This window comes from Amphiprion ocellaris, chromosome 23, assembly GCF_022539595.1.
Source record: "Amphiprion ocellaris isolate individual 3 ecotype Okinawa chromosome 23, ASM2253959v1, whole genome shotgun sequence".
NCBI classification, from domain to species: Eukaryota; Metazoa; Chordata; class Actinopteri; family Pomacentridae; genus Amphiprion; species Amphiprion ocellaris.
The window spans coordinates 1,575,669-1,593,007 of record NC_072788.1 but is presented as its reverse complement, the minus strand read 5'-3'; the positions used below and the strand labels follow the sequence as shown (position 1 = coordinate 1,593,007).

Below are 17,339 nucleotides of genomic sequence, written 5' to 3'. Positions count from 1 at the left end.
TGGTATGGAGAGATGTTCTTCCACGTCCTGACCTGTGTGGAGCGCTACCTGGCTGTGGTTCATCCCATCACCTACCTGAGCCTGAGAACAGAGAGAGGGATCAGAATCAGGAACATCAGCATCAGCTGTGTCTGGATGCTTTCCTTTGCACTGACGGGTTGGATGATGTTTGATGAATTCGCCATCGCTGATACCTTTGTCATGATATTATCTTTAGCTGTAGTGTCCTTCTGCAGCATTTCTGTTCTCTGTGTTCTGATTCGTCCAGGTCCAGGGGAACAGGGTGGGTGCAGGGAGAGGGTTGACCAATCAAAGCAGAGGGCATTCTACACCATTATGGCCATACTGGGAGTGCTGGTGTTGAGGTTTGCTGGGAGTCTGGCTGAAACTGCGATGTATTTGTGGGAGGACAGTACTGACTGTCTGGCACTGATGTTTGAAATCTGGTGTAATTTTCCCAGTAATCTGGTTTTACCACTGCTGTTTCTACACAGAGCAGGAAAACTAGGGTGCTGTAAGAAAAACGTCTAATAAGCATCAGAGCGATCTGGCTCAAATAAAACCAAGGAATGACTACAAAATGCTAGTAAACTCTTTTTGATTTATTTCTTCTGAATTGGCTAATGTATAAGTAGATGTATTTTTAAATGCTAGATGTTGGACTTTCTTTACCACTTTATGGACCAAGTTTAGCCCCTTTTACATCTACACCTTTAAAAGAGTTTTGTCATTTGATCTTTGTGTGTCTGAAATTTCAGAACGATGATCCCATTGTAGAAAGTGGTATGATCCTGTTTCTTTCTGTCAGTTTATATAAAAATCTTTGTATCTATTGTGTCCTTGTACAAACTCATGTTATTAGCACTTCAGTTTTCTGTATAAAGTGCATAAAACCTGCTGTGTTGCATCTGCTTCACTGAATAAAGCTGATTAAACAACAATGAAATGTAGTTTGAATCACATGATTTCCACAACATTACATGGTTTTATAGAAAGAATTTTTTTTGCACGAGTTAAAACAGCAGCACTAATTTCCACTGCAGTTATTGTTTGAAGTTTTAATCTGAGAATTAATTGTTTGGCAAAGATAGTGACAGATTCCAGTTCGGGAGTTCTTAGTCTCTGTACCGTGAAGAGCAGCTGGTCAACAACAGGGTGGAGGCCGATGTGGAGTAGATAAAGGATTTCTGTATCATTGTGTAAGAATATATTCACCCCAAAAACACAAAATGATAACAGATTGTAAATTTTAGGAAAAAAAAAACCCATCTGAACCCCCATATAAAGTTGAGCTTACGAATGATGAAACAACCAAAACATTGCATCCATTCACAGTCCTCAGAAATCACAATTGAGTTCACCTAACAGTTTCAAGGACTAAAATGTCTTTGGTCACCCACAACTGGCCGGACATGCAAATCAAACCCACACCCCTGGGAAAACAAAACAAAAAAAAAATATTGAGTGTGCTCAGAAAATTCTACCAACCTTTTATAATGAATGTTCAACAAGACAGTCCGAGGCAATGGTCGATCCCAGCATGATGGAGATGGAGCTGTGGACGTGGGTGGACTTCAACACACAGTAGCAGATGTATGAAGATCTCACTGAAGTCCCACTGAAGAGAATCCTTGAAAAAAACCAGCCTACATGGATGTGCAGGGAAATTACTCATACCAGCCCATCAGAAAGTCGCCATTCTGCCAGTCCTTTCTTAGCTAACAGGCTGTACACATAACAATACAACTTCTCCAAAATCATAAATGAACAACATAACATTTGGAATTTCAATACATTCTTCCCTCAGCCTACAGCCGGTAATGCAGCACATTTTACAGTTTAACCCAGGAGTGTCAAACATGCGGCCTGCGGGACAAAAACGGCCCACTAGAGGGTCCTGTCCAGCCCGCAGGACGACTTTGTAAAGTGTTAAAATTCCAGAGAAGACATTAACTGCAGATTGTAAATTTGTAAAACTATAAATTTTAAAACAATTTCTAGATTATGACAAGTTGTTTTGATCATAAAGTAAAATACTAGATTGTTCACTGTTTTGTCGTTTTGTGTTTCATTTCTGTAATATTTTGTCTTGTTTTTTGTCTGATTTTTGTTGTTTGTCTCGTTTTTGTCGTTTTCTCATTTTTGTGTTTCCTTTCTGTCTTGCTTTTTGGTCTTACTTTTGTCATTTGTGTTTTGCTTTATTCATCGCTTCTGTGTTTTTTTTGTCATTTTGGGTCTTTTTTTGTCTTGCTTGTGTTGTTTGTCTATTTCTTTGTCATTTTGTTTCTCGCTTTTGTCATTTTTTGTCTAACTTCTGTCATTTGTCCATTTTTTTGTCGCTTTGTAACTTTTTTGTCAAATTTTTTGTCTTTTTGTTTTGTTTCCTGTCTTTTGTCTGATTTTTTTGTCATTTTGTGTGTCTCGTTTTGTTGTTTTCTGTCTCATTTTTGTGATTTGTCTTGTTTTTGTATTTTTTTTTGTCTGATTTTTGTCATTTTGATAATAAAGTAAAATACTACATCATTCAGTTCCAGATAGCTGTGACTAAATGTTGTGTTCCTTTGTCGACACTCTGTGATCTGGAAGTTGTGATGTGGAAATGATAAACTGAGGCTGAATGTTGTTGAAATTGAACTTATTTTTCTTAAGAAATTTCAGGTTGTTCATAATGTTTTGTAAAAAGACAATTACTGAAATGGGAACATTTTTGGACTAAAATAAAGGAAAAATGTGGAGTCGTTCTTTATCGGTTATTATGCTGTGATTTTACTGGTCCGGCCCATTTGAGATGAAATGGGGCTGAATGTGGCCCCTGAACTAAAATGAGTTTGACAGCCCTGGTTTAACCCATTACTAGCACTCAGTAACTCACAGTCTAACTGCATGAAATGTACTCTAGCATTTGCACATATGCTAACTAGCCAGCGCCCAGTGGTGATCCTTCATTTTACACAGTAAATTACTCAAGTAGCGACCACATACAACTCAGTAAACACGTGAAACAGCTAACAAATGTTAATGGGAAATCGTTTAATTCCTCAAAGTTGTCCCGGGTGGTTTTTAGAAAGATTACGGGTCTCACGTGTTTTTAGCTTCACTTTGCTAGTGTTAGCATGCTAAGGTAAAACCTTGAAGAGCAGCCATTACTCACCGTAAAATCGATTTCTATGTGGTTCAAAGAAGTTTGATGCTTTTCGTCTACTTCCGCACTTCTGTGGTGGACCTTAGTATCAAAATACCTCATTTACAGTTTGTTTGCTCTAGCTTGATTGTGGCATCCATACCAGACTGGGTGAAGGCAAGACAAAGAAAAGATGGCGTATCTCGGTAAGATGGCCACCCCGAGCACTTTTCCGCACACTAAAAACCCTGTCAAACTCAACGTTAGGGACAACAGCGACCTTCTGCTACCACCCTGTGGCCAATTTAAGGTACTACTTCTACTGAGAGAAAAGGCAAATGAAGCGATAGTATGTGTCTGCAGAGCCGGAGGCTGCACCGAGAGGGCTGTTTGTTTTATGACGTTTCATTTGTTTAACGTTATAAACATTTATATTTCTGCATGTTTAACGTTATAAAAAAATATATTTATGCATGTTTAACGTTGTAAACATATATATTTATGCATGTTTAACGTAAACATTTTTATTTCTGCATGTTTAACGTTGTAAACATTTTTATTTATGCATGTTTAACGTTGTAAACATTTACTGATTTTAGCCAGTAGTACAAATCCACCGCTACAGAGCACAAATGTTTCTAAAACTGTAACTGTGAATTATTCCTACTTTTTGAAGAAATTTTTAAAAGTTTGAAGACATTTTAAAGTCATTTTGGACCCATTTTTAGTAAATCATAGATCAGAACGATCCTGTTGTCTGCGGAGATTCTGAGGCCTTGTCCACATGTAGCAGGGTTTTTGTAAAACCGAATATCCTGTCCCCTCCGTCTAGAAAAAAACTTACATACACACCACCTCGTTTTTAGAAAAAAACTTCATCCACACCTAACCGCATAAGTGCGTTTTTCAGCACATTCATAAGCATGCAGGACCTTTAGGTGGCAGTAGTTCCCCAAATCCTAGCAAGGTGGTGGAGAATAACCGTCCTTAACGTCGTCCTTCGCCTGTGTTGTTGAATGTGGAGCAGTATCTGGGCTTGTAAAAACAAGCAAGTAAAAAGCGCCTGTACAAGAAACAGCATCCAAAACCTTGTGAGAGCATCCATACTGTTACCGAATGTAAACACAGGTCGCATATGTGACGTAAGAACATATTTTGTCGCAGGTGGTGACGTTTCGAAACGCAAAACCCCGGTTACTGATGTCCACATGCAGACGCATAAAACGGAGAATTCGCAAATCTTCCCTTTGGTCGGAGTTTTTAAAAAGAATCGTTTTTGATGACGTAAATCTGCGTTTTCGTGTGGATGATAGGCCGAATCGTAGAAAAATATCTTCGTTTTGTGAGATACCCGGCTACGTGTGGACAAGGGCTCAGTCATCCAGGTCACATTAATCGAAGAAGCTTCAATCGAAATCAGCTGGACTTCTCTTCATCTTGGATGAGAAGTGGAACGCCTTCAAGAACCTACCAGAGAAGTCCAGCTGAACAATCCTGTTGTTTTTCTACACAACCTTTTAATGCTTCATACTGATAAGTATGCTGACTCTCATATCCCACACAGAAGGCTACAAGTCAGTGTGGACACCTTTAAATATGTTTCTCACATTAAGAACAAACTAGAATTCAAAACAAATATGAGGAGTTTAAGGAAAAGCTGCAAAAACTGCAGACCAAGAACTGCAGAGCTGATGCTCTTATTTTGAAGGTCTCATCTCGCTGTTCTTACAGCTGAAGCTCAGACTGCAGACAGAAGAGCAGCTGACAGCTGATCTGTGAAGCGACTGTTTGCTGTGTGGAGGTGAGTTGAAGGTTTCTGTCGAGTTTCATCTTCAGATGTTTTGCTTAAATTTAAGGTGAAAACATGACGCAGTGTTTGTGTTGACATCAGTGAGTTAAAACAGGGCGTGACTTCATGATAGTCTGTGGAGGGAGGAGGAGAACTGGACAGAATTCTTTTATTGTCTTTGTACAGTTACAACAAAACAAGCAGAGATCCTGGCAGTAAATTCACATTTTAAAGCTGCTTTACTCTCCTTTATATGCCGCTTTACAGGGGCGGATCTACTGGGGTGGCAACACCAGTTCTGAACGATCTAATTCAAAAATATATGTATATAAAAAGTTGTGGCCGGCTGGAAAGAGCGAAAGTCCAGAGAGGACGAATAACGAGCGAATCTCCGATGTCCATGTGTCTGTGAATGCACCATGCTGGGTTGTCCTGTACAGTCTGCTGTTCCCGCCCTGAGGAGGGGCTGTCCTCAGTTCACCTCATTCATTAAAAATGTTGGCTGCAGACCCGGAAGCTGCACATTTAGTGCATTATTAAAGACAGCTGCCACCATAGATGACCACTAAAGTGCACAATAAACGCACAACTTACGGTTCTAAAGGACGATTTCACTCAAAATATACTTAGAATTTAAAAGGTTTATTCAAGGAGTATTCCACTTTTATTTTGGCCCCAGTAAGTTTGTCTACAGAGCTGGAGACTGAACTTTAAGGACTACACCGAGTATTCCACACAAAGTACTACTTCATGTCCTACCTAAGATTTTAAAGGTTTAATTCACCCAAATAATACTTATTATAATATCATAACTTGGTTGCTAAGACTTGCATTTGGACAAATTGTCTAATTATCAGATAAAATAATAATGAAATCATCTGTAATGGCTACACACAGACAACTCTGGGGACAGATATTTATATTTATCTTATACAATAACATTAAATGAAAATCAAAGCTAAACACATAAAGGTAAATTAACTCTGTGACTCCAGCTGTGAAATCTCTGATCTCATTACCTCCTGATAGACACACAGAGACAGACATTAACACGAATAGGCAGATATAGCACTGATACATCCCATAAACTGTCCATATTTCACTTTCTTACTTTGGTAAAGTATATTTTATTTGTAGTATTTCATGCCACTGTACTCCTGTCTGAAGTGAGCACCACCTCCAGACTGAATTGTCTTCCTTCTTTCTTCAACTCTTTCCAGCCCTCTATAAAATTCCTCCACTTCACTGAAATAGTAGACAGATGACATTATCACTGCAGGGTTCACAGAAATACTGCTACCTCTTATAGTACACCTTTACCTTTATGGAGCTCATAAACAACAGCAGCAGAGGAATCCAGCATTAATACACCTCTGATTTAAACTGGGACCAGTTCAGACACCTGGAACTTTATTAACATCATTAAAACTGCAAAACCATTAAACATTCACACTGAAGGTTGTTGCTGCTTTATGTAGTGAGATTATTTCATGTTTCTATCATCTGATGAAGGATTAATTAATTTGCTGGCTGGAGTTAATTATCATCATCTGGAGCTGGACTGATAAAATCTGGCTCTGACTCAATGAAACAAATCAGCAAACAAGCCAAGTTGGTTTTACAGCAGCTGTGACTACACAAAAGTGGTCGTTCAAACATAATTTGTTTCTCAGTTTAGCAGGTTCACAAGAGCCGAAATGTTTAAAATGTTTTATAACGTTACTATCTAATATAACTAATAAAACGAGAACTCACATCGTGGCCGTCTTCCATCATGGAGATAAATGCTGCTACTTCGTTTGGCATCAAGGAAACACAAACACCGGAGTCGTAGAGGAAGCAGACATCTCCAGCTGTGCAGACACACCCTTCTCCACTCATGTGGACAGCAAAGCCTGAAAGGAAGACACCAGTTAGACTAACTTTTTGGGGATTATTTTTACAGCCTAAATGAAGAGAGCATCCCAGAGAGGAGATGGAGGAGGAAGAGTTCAGAGAGAGAGAAAGAAATGAAGGCATGCAGAGCTCAGACAGAGAAAAGGAAATCAGAGACTATCTCTGGTCCAGCTGGTCCACATGCTATGAATATTACTTCAGTTTTATACATCTGAGTAAGAGGTACACCTGTCACAATCATTACCTTTTTGGACAAAATATTCACACAGTAATATAACTGTACACAATGTACTAAAGACTAACAGTGTCTAATTTCACAAAGTGTTTGCTTGCAAGACGAGCCACAGTTTCCAGTGAGACTGGGCCTTTGCATGTACGTTGCTAGCTAACGTTATGTCATGGAGCTAGATAGAATAGATTAGATAGATAGACACTTTATTAATCCTGAGGGAAATTCATGACTTACTTTTTTGATCAGTGAGGTTTGAATAAATGTGAAGCTAAAGCACATCTAACAGACTCACTAATGACTTGAAGCAGTGAATATGATGTGAGGAGCAGAGTCTGTGTTGACTGGTGTCAGAAACATGAACCCCACAAACTCCCACTGACATCCTGCCTCAGGATCAGACAGCTGATGCTGCCCCCTGGTGGAGAGTTGCAGCACCAACACTGAAGCTGGAACTCCTCTCAGATTGTACAGCATCATTATTAGTCTCTGGTGATTCCAGCTGTACATTTTATTAACATACGTCTGACTCTGCAGAATAATGCTGGAAGTCGGCTGCATTTGCTGAAAACTGTATGAGTTGTTTCTACTAATTTTCTGTAAATGTGATGAGATAGAAATTACACTGACCAGGACAAGATTATCTGCAGGAAAAGAAACTTTCCACCAACATCTTTCAGATCATTAATTGTGTCTCCAGCAGGTTTGTGCTGCTCAGTCATGGATCTAGATCTCACCATCATCCATCATGCTGCAGGAAACACCATTTTAGGATGAAAAGTGTTTGAGTCAGACTTCAGTTTCACATCAGTGACAACACAGATCTCTGAAGAAACAGGATGAGTGTTTGGGAAACACATCTCAGTGGTCGACACTCCAGGAATCTGAGACAGCGAGGACACTACAGAGGACATTAAGAACTACTGTCAGCATCTACTGAAGTCCAACAAACAATGTCTGTTCCTGGTGGTTCTCAGCATCAGGATGTTCACTCTGGAGGATCAGAAGGCTGTAGACACAGCTCTGAAGGTGATGTTGGGGTTTAAAAAGAGTTTCCTGCTCTTCACAATTAGAGATAAACTAAAGGGTAGATCATTGACAGATTTCATCTTTGCAGAAAATGAAGGTAAACTCCCAGATGTAGAGAGGATGTTTTCAGAGGCATCTCACCTCTTCAACAATGAGGATGGAGATCAGGAACAAGTCCAAGATCTGCTGCTGAAGACCAGAAACCTTGGAGACCAACAACCACTGGACCCAGCAGGTAGACTGTGATGGAGCTCCTCAACATTGATTAGAAACCCCATGACTCTGGGTGATGCCAGCCAGTGACTGAAGCTGGTCATTATTTCTAAACCAGATGGTTGAAGAAACTTGTAAAAGTAACATCAGGAGAGAGCAGCTTAGAAAGTCAGATTAAAACATGCTGCATTAAAACTAACAGTGATAATAAACTACATACTTCAATGTGCTGCTTCACATGTTTTAGGCAACAAAACCTTAAATTACTGTCTACTGACATTTCAGTACCACAACCTGTTCAATAATGTGTTTTTAATCTGCTCTGTCTTCCAGCTGGTTTGGAGGTTCAGAGGAGGATCGTTCTTCTTGGTCTACCTGGAGTTGGGAAGAGTGCTTCAGGAAACACCATCCTGGGATCTGAGAAGTTTGACTGTAACTTTAACTCAGTCAGTACAGAGTGTGTTTCTGAATCAGAATCAGTGGACGGTCGGCTGCTCCAAGTGGTCGACACTCCAGGATTCACTGAAGAAGTTCTGAATCCTGAGCAGCTTTACGAGGAGATCATGAAGACGTTAGTGGAGGCCAGTCCAGGACCACATGTCTTTGTTATTGTGGTCAGAATAGGAAACATCTCTGTAGCAGACCAGAGACTGTTTGAGTTACTGCCCAAACTGTTTGGAGGAGATGCCTCTAAGTACACCATGGTGCTCTTCACTCATGGAGATGAACTGAGAGGTAGCTCCATGGATCAGCTGATCCAGTCCAACAGCTATGTGTCTGATCTGGTGTCCATGTGTGATGGGAGGTACTGTGTGTTTGACAACACTCAGAGAGGAAGGAGGCTGCAGGTCAGAGAGCTGCTGAATAAAATAGATGAGATGGTTGCAGCTAACAGAGGAGAACACTGCACCTCTGACATGTTCAGGATGGCTGAGACCTTCATCAGAGAGGAAAAGAACCAAGCAGCTCAGTCAGCTGGTAGTAATCGTCCAGGTCAGTCAGGTGGAGCCAGAGAGAAACCAGATAAGTATTCAGCATGGGAAAGTATAATACCTTATGTAATAGGTTTTGGGGTGGCAGGTGGGGTGGTCGGTATAGTGGTAGGTGTATCCACAGGCAACTGGGTAGTTGGATTGTTAGTTGGTGTGGTTGTTGGGGTGATAGGTGGGTTTGCAGGTGCGGTGGCAGGTGGGGTGGTAGGTGGGGTGATAGGTGGGGTGGCAGGTGGGGTGGCAGGTGGGGTGGCAGGGGTGATGGCAGATGGAGTGGTGGTAGGTGGGGTGGTAGGTGGGGTGGCAGGTGGGGTAGTGGGTGGGGTGGTAGGTGGGGTGGCAGGTAAGGTGACACGTGAGGTGGTTGGTGGGGTTACAGGTGGGGTTGCAGGTGGGGTTGCAGGTGGTGTGGCAGGTGGGTTGGCAAGTTGGGTTAGAGATGGGGTCAGAGGTGCAGTAACAGGTGGTGTGGTAGGTGAAGTGGTAGGTGGCGTGATAGGTGGAGTGGTAAGTGGGTTGATACTTGGAGGTGAAAGTGTAGTTAATGCATGCATCGCATCAGCTGATAGTAACCGTCCAGGTCAGTCAGGTGGAGCCAGAGGGAAACCAGAGAACAATTCACCATGGGAAAGAATAATACCTTATGTAATAGGTTTTGGAGTGGCAGGTGGGGCAGTAGGTATGGTGGGAGGTTCATCCACGGATAACTTGGTAATTGGGGTCCTAGTTGGGGAAGTAGTTGGGGTGGCAGTTGGGATGGCAGGTTGGGTGGCAGGTGGGGTGATAGGTGGGCTGGTAGGTGGGCTGGTAGGTGCGGTGGCAGGTATGGTGGCAGGTGTGGCGGGATTGGGGTTGGTAGGTGGAGCGGTGGTAGGTGGTGTGGTAGGTGGAGTGGCAGGTGGTCTGGCAGGTTGGTTCCAAGGTAGGTTGGCAGGTAGGGTGGCACATGAGGTGGTCGGTGGGGTGGTAGGTGGGGTGATAGGTGGGGTGGTAGGTGTGCTCGTAAGTTTCTATTTAGTTCTGTTAAGTTTTTTTATGGGTGGGGTAAAAGCTGATGTAACAGTTGGGGTAGCAGGTGGATTGGTAGGTTTGGTGGTAGGTTTGGGAGCAGGTGGAGTGGTAAGTGGGTTGGTACTTGCAGGTGAACATGTAGTTAATGCAGTTTGTAAGAGTCAGTCAAATACACAGTCCAACAAGAGCAGCAGAGTTTCAGAAGATGAACAGTTGTCGTTACGGACACAAAGCAGAGAGGAAGGAGGAAGGAGACTTAGTGAGGAACCCTGACATGAACACGATGTTTTACTGTTACTTCAGCTGGAACTTGTAGCTTGTGATCATGATAAAGTCTGGATGGTCACTATGACTGAGCACTTATCAAGGTGGAGGCCATTCTGAGAACCATGGATCATCCACTTCATATCTCCTTCAGTGAGCAAAGAAACATTGGTGGTGGACGGTTCCTATATCTCTGCGCTGCAGCACAGAAAGATTTAGAAAATCTTTCATACCATCAGTAATGAGACTGTATAATTCCAAAGTAAACAGATGAGACTTCCTGACAATAGAATTTTCCTTCAGGTATAAATAAAGTTTTTGTATTGTATTGTATTATGACCAGCTCACTGTTCTACTGTCTGATCTTACAGCTGGTCTTCAATATTCTCAGAGTATTTTCCTCCTCACATTCAGCTGCTTTGCTCAATGATGTTCAACTTTGAATCATGCTTTTGCATTCTTATTGTTGTACTTTTTTCTTTGTGTGTTTGAACATTATTGTGTAATGGCAAATTTAAATCAAAAGTGCCTTTCAGTTTAATGTGATACTTCAGTGATGATTAATGACTGCTGATGTCAGACTTTTAAATGTTTCACATCCTGTAAAAACTCTGCTGAAATTTGTTCTATTAATGAAAGTAGAACCATCATTACTCCAAATATATGCTGATAGTAAAAATAAAACTGTCTAATCTTTACTTGGGACTGTGTTGTTGTTCTCGCCCTGAATTGTGGTGAAGTTTTGTTGTGTTTGCTCCCCTCATGTGATGATCAGTAGTCTGTCTCTCTTGGAGTTTCACGGTAAACTCTGGTAAGTCAGACTCAGAGTGAAGCGGCTGAACTTATTTCTCAGCTCATCCATTGACTCAGTTCTTCATCATTTTGCCTTTTTTGTGTTGAGATGATCCTGTGTGGGGGTATTCTATATTCAGTGTTGTTGCAGTTCTTTTGTAGATCAGTTCACCTCACAGAAGATGGTTGGACATGAAGTAGTTCAGAAGAATGAAATCTATCAGTTTAAATTGTGAAAAATTAAAATACATGGTTGTTAAAGTTTAGAATCTTACTCAGTCTGATCTAGTCAGATTAAGACTTTCACAGAAAAATGAGGAGGGCATTCATTCAGACATGGAGCCAGCAGTGTTCAGTATTATGGGATGTATCATAGTTTGACCAGTAAAACTACAGAAGTTTAATTAAATTTGACTGAAATTCCCTGACATTTATTTGTAATAAAGTTGAGGTTCAGTCAGTGGTGAGTTAATGTTAAAATCTAATGCTGACATCTAGTGGACAGTTTTATTCACTACAAGTTTACACAAACAATAAAAACTTGTGTGAATCAATACACAACACAACAACACGAATGGAGGACTGACTGATTTGAATACAAAGACCCTTGAAGGTTCCAAAAACTAATTCAGTTCTTCAAACTTCAGCTGTCTATAAATGACGTCTTCATGGTGATTTATTTTTCTTTCATGGCTTCTAAATCTTAGAAATGAAATCATGTCTGGTTGAAACTCTTCATCTTAATTTACATAAATCTGTCAGCTATTTGTTTTATCATCAGAGAAAGAAAAAATTGCTGTCACGGTGAACTAGAGAAATATCAAGGTGTTCGACTATATACAGGGATGTAAAACAAATAAACCAAACTAAGCAGAGGGTGAGTAGGGAAGGTGAGCAGGCAAACAAACTACAGGTGAAGTGAACGATGGAAACTGAAAACCTAGAACACTAAACATGAGCAATCTGTCTTTGGGTTCTCTCATTAACTATGACAGTAATTCATGTTTTTTCCAGTGTTTTCTCCAATGTCAGGATCCCAGCCCCTGATTTTCTGCGGACTCTGCTCCTCCTCTGCATGTCTTAATGAGCTGCTGTCTGATCAGCAGTAAGTGAACACACCTGAGCAGAGGCTGCCTCACCTGCCACCAATCTACACTCCTCTCAATAAAACCCTCATTCTCTGACAGATCCTCAACTTCTACATCCCCCGACTGGTTCTCTTCCCTTGTCCTGCCTCACTGTTTGTAATCTCCAAACTGACTCAACCATCTGCCTCTACATCTCACATGGACTCCTCCCCATCCCTTCCCAGCCCCATCTTGTCAACTAAGTTCCCTCTACTGTAGCCTGGGTTTTTCTTTACAGGGGGTCCTCGGTTTATGACGTCCTCAACCAACGGAGTTTCGTCGTTACAGCAGAACTGGTTTCTTGAAACAAGTTGGTGAGCGGATACATCATCATGCGGTGCTAAACAATGGCTTTCTTTACAGTCGCTGATTGTATGCCAACTTGGATTGTGCTACATTTGCTAACATGTAGCTTGTAAAATGACTCATATATGCATGAAAGTCATTGATATTCATGGCTTTTCCAGAGAACTGATCGATATCGTGATGCATGTAACAACTTTTACATTTTCACCGGAGTTAGGGTGAAAATCGACTTGCGTCGATCCATAGAAACAGAGCTCCGATGTAAGTTGAGGGCTCCCCTTCCGTCTTTTGTTTCAACCTAAGAATCATTCGTTTGTGTCTCGGTTTCTTGTATTTAGCGTTAACCCTGTGTATTCTGTGAGTTCATGTTCAGCCATTTTAATTAACTGGTCTTCATTTGGTTTCTCTTGCTTAGTTCTTTCCCCTCACCTACTTACCTGAGTTACTTTGTGCTCTTATGTCTGCACCCTTATTTCAGCTCATATTCTTTAAAATACTGTTGCATCAAACCTCTGGTCTCATCGCCCTCAAGATCAATGTCTGCGCTTGGGTCTAATCCTGAACCGTGACGTTCAGTCTGATCGTAGTTTTTACCGTTGCAACTATGATACATCTGATGTTGAACGTGCCGGTTTTATATCTGAATGAGCGCCCTTCTCATGTTTCTGTGAAAGTCTGAATCTAACAGAGTTGGACTGAGTTAGATTTGACTTTTGCTGCTATCTCTGAACTAAACTATGAGGAACATTAGCAATGACCTTTGTCTAACAGACTGGTGCCACTTTAACAGACTGAAGGAGAAAAGTTATAAAATGTCCTGTTGCATTCTGTAATTAAGAGCTGTTTGCTTTAGTCTTCCTATCTGGAGTAATGAGAGTTGGCCTTTCATCATTAAAACAAACTTCAGCAGCATTTACAGGATGTGAAATGTTTACCAGTCTGACATCAACAGAGTCATTCATCATCGCTGAAGTATCACATTAAACGGAGAAGCACTTTTGATTGAATACACTTCATTTAAATTTGCCATTAAACAGCACTGTTCAAATACACAAAGAAAAATGTGCAACAACGAAAATGCAAAAGTGTGATTCAAAGTTTAACATCATTGAGCAAAGCAGCTGAATATGAGGAGGAAACTAGTCTGAGAATATTGAAGACCAGCTGTAAGATCAGACAGTAGAACAGTGAGCTGGTCATAGTGACCATCCAGACTTTATCATGATCACAAGCTACAACATTCAACCATTAAAATCAATCATCTGGGGAAAAAAAACAACAGGTGGTGACATAACAGGCTCTGGCTGAAATCTGAAGACATTTGATTGGACAAAGGGAACCAGGTGACAACATGACATCATGGTGCGTCTCCATCAGATGGATGCTGCTGCTGTGTTTCCAAACTCTTCATAGTTTGGATGTTTTCCAGCTGAAGTAACAGTAAAACATCATGTTCATGTCAGGGTTCCTCACTAAGTCTCCTTCCTCCTTCCTCGCTGCTTTGTGTCTGTAACGACAACTGTTCATCTTCTGAAACTCTGCTGCTCATGTCAGACTGTTGATTTGATTTTCTCTTACGGAATGAATTAACTACACTTTCACCTGCAAGTACCACTCCACCTACCACCCCAATTACCACCCCAACTACCATTTTGCCTATCAATACACGTACAACCCAACCTGCCACTCCACCTGCCACTCCAAAGCCTATTACATAAGGTATTATTCTTTCCCATGCTGAGTTTATATCTGGTTTCCCTCTGGCTCCACCTCACTGACCTGGGCGGTGAATGTCAGTACCACTCCACCTACCACCCCACCTACAATCCCACCTACCGCCCCGCCTACCACCAAACCTGTTACCCCACCTGCTACCCAACCTACAGCCTCATGTGGCAACCCAACTGCCACCGCATCAGCCACGCCACCTGCCACCCCACCTGCCACGCCACCTGCCACCCCACCAACCACCTCATGTGCCATCCTACCTGCCACCCCACCTGCCATCCTACCTGCCACCCCACCTGCCACCCCACCTGCCACCCCACCTACCACTCCACCTGCCACGCCACCTACCACCCCACCTGCAAACCCACCTACAACCCCACCTGCAAACCCACCTGCCACTCCACCTGCCACCCCAAAACCTATTACATAAGGTATTATACTTTCCCATGCTGAATACTTATCTGGTTTCTCTCTGGCTCCACCTGACTGACCTGGACGATTACTACCAGCTGACTGAGCTGCTTGGTTCTTTTCCTCTCTGATGAAGGTCTCAGCCATCCTGAACATGTCAGAGGTGCAGTGTTCTCCTCTGTTAGCTGCAACCATCTCATCTATTTTATTCAGCAGCTCTCTGACCTGCAGCCTCCTTCCTCTCTGAGTGTTGTCAAACACACAGTACCTCCCATCACACATGGACACCAGATCAGACACATAGCTGTTGGACTGGATCAGCTGATCCATGGAGCTACCTCTCAGTTCATCTCCATGAGTGAAGAGCACCATGGTGTACTTAGAGGCATCTCCTCCAAACAGTTTGGGCAGTAACTCAAACAGTCTCTGGTCTGCTACAGAGATGTTTCCTATTCTGACCACAATAACAAAGACATGTGGTCCTGGACTGGCCTCCACTAACGTCTTCATGATCTCCTCGTAAAGCTGCTCAGGATTCAGAACTTCTTCAGTGAATCCTGGAGTGTCGACCACTTGGAGCAGCCGACCGTCCACTGATTCTGATTCAGAAACACACTCTGTACTGACTGAGTTAAAGTTACAGGCTGATTTAAAGCTCTCAGATCCCAGGATGGTGTTTCCTGAAGCACTGAAGTAATATTCATAGCATGTGGACCAGCTGGACCAGAGATAGTCTCTGATTTCCTTTTCTCTGTCTGAGCTCTGCATGCCTTCATTTCTTTCTCTCTCTCTGAACTCTTCCTCCTCCATCTCCTCTCTGGGATGCTCTCTTCATTTAGGCTGTAAAAATAATCCCCAAAAAGTTAGTCTAACTGGTGTCTTCCTTTCAGGCTTTGCTGTCCACATGAGTGGAGAAGGGTGTGTCTGCACAGCTGGAGATGTCTGCTTCCTCTACAACTCCGGTGTTTGTGTTTCCTTGATGCCAAACGAAGTAGCAGCATTTATCTCCATGATGGAAGACGGCCACGATGTGAGTTCTCGTTTTATTAGTTATATTAGATAGTAACGTTTTATATATATATATATATATATATATATATATATATATATATATATATATATATATATATATATATATATATATATATATGTGTATGAGCCCCAAAAGTTTTGGAATAACATCCTGTGGAGTTATGAGTCAGAGGTGGAACATTCTGGAAGACATGGGTCTGTTCTATCTGGTGTAAAGCTAAAACTGTGTTCCACTAGAAGAACATGATACCAGCAGTGAAACATGGTGGTGGTAGAGTGATGGTTGGAGAACCTGGACGACTTGTCATAATTAATGGAGCCATGAACTCTGCTCTCTATCAGAAAATCCCTCTGGAGAATATCCACCATCAGTTCATGACCTAAAGTTCAACACAAGTGGTTGATGCAGGAAGACAAAGCCCCAACACACACAAGAAGTCCACCTCCGAGTGGCTCAAAAATACCTAAATGAAGGTTCTGGAGTAGCCGAGTCAAAGTCAAACAATCCAACTGATGCTGCGTCAAGCTCTTATAAGGACAGTTCATGATCAAAAAACATCCACTGTGACCAGTGTCATTTCAATCAGGTCAATATGCATTTTCAAATGTGAGATGACTTTTTATTGTAACGTTGAACCCTTCAAACTCAAATGACCCTAAAATGGTCATACCCTTAGATGCATAAAAAGCATTTGACAGGGTGGAGTGGAGCTATCTTTTCTGCACTCTGAAGAAATTTGTCCTTGGACACAAGTTCATAGCTTGGATCAACCGCTGTACTCTTCCCCACTTTCCTCAATCAGAGCCAAAAACTTTCTTCTTTTCAGAGGCACAAAACTGAATTTCTTGCTGTCCCTTTGGTTTTGCTATTGAACCTCTTGCTGGGACGGTAGGGATGGTTTTGAGCAGAAGGTATTGTTCAGTGCTGATGACCTACTTCTCTTCATTAAGCCTAATACACCTAGACCGAAACCGTACTTGAATCAATACAATCTTTTATTATAAACTAAATTTCAACAACTTCATACAACTCCATTTAAAAATACATACCTGTGGGTTAAGGTAACCAGCTACAATCACACAATACCTCGGGCTGGCTCAGTCTGGAAGTCACCTCCTGTGCTCTAACCTCACTGGGTGCCTTGATCTACACTTCCTGTGGTCTAAATTGTACAGAACATTGCACAAACATGCCAGTCAGAACAACAGTCAAAATTTAGAACAAATTCAGGAGCAGGGCGGGGGCAGGAAGAGGGTTGACCAATCAAAGCTGAGGGCATTCTACACCATTATGGTCATACTGGGAGTACTGGTGTTGCGGTTTTCTATGAATTTGGTTTGGTCTGTAGTCTATGTTTGGAATGATGGAGCGATAATTCATGGTAAATGCATGGTAATG

General features: G+C 41.8%; 1 protein-coding gene across 1 annotated transcript; it reads left to right on the top strand.

Moving 5' to 3' along the window:
* The first annotated feature begins 4,788 nt into the window (after window positions 1-4,788).
* Window positions 4,789-9,729, top strand: LOC118470592 (GTPase IMAP family member 1-like). The gene is made up of 5 exons (XM_035950072.2): window positions 4,789-4,922; window positions 7,736-8,064; window positions 8,153-8,299; window positions 8,611-9,548; window positions 9,649-9,729. The coding sequence occupies exons 2-5, from the start codon at window positions 7,989-7,991 to the stop codon at window positions 9,727-9,729; spliced, it is 1,242 nt and encodes a 413-aa protein (XP_035805965.1). The 5' UTR covers window positions 4,789-4,922; window positions 7,736-7,988.
* The last annotated feature ends 7,610 nt before the right edge of the window (window positions 9,730-17,339 follow it).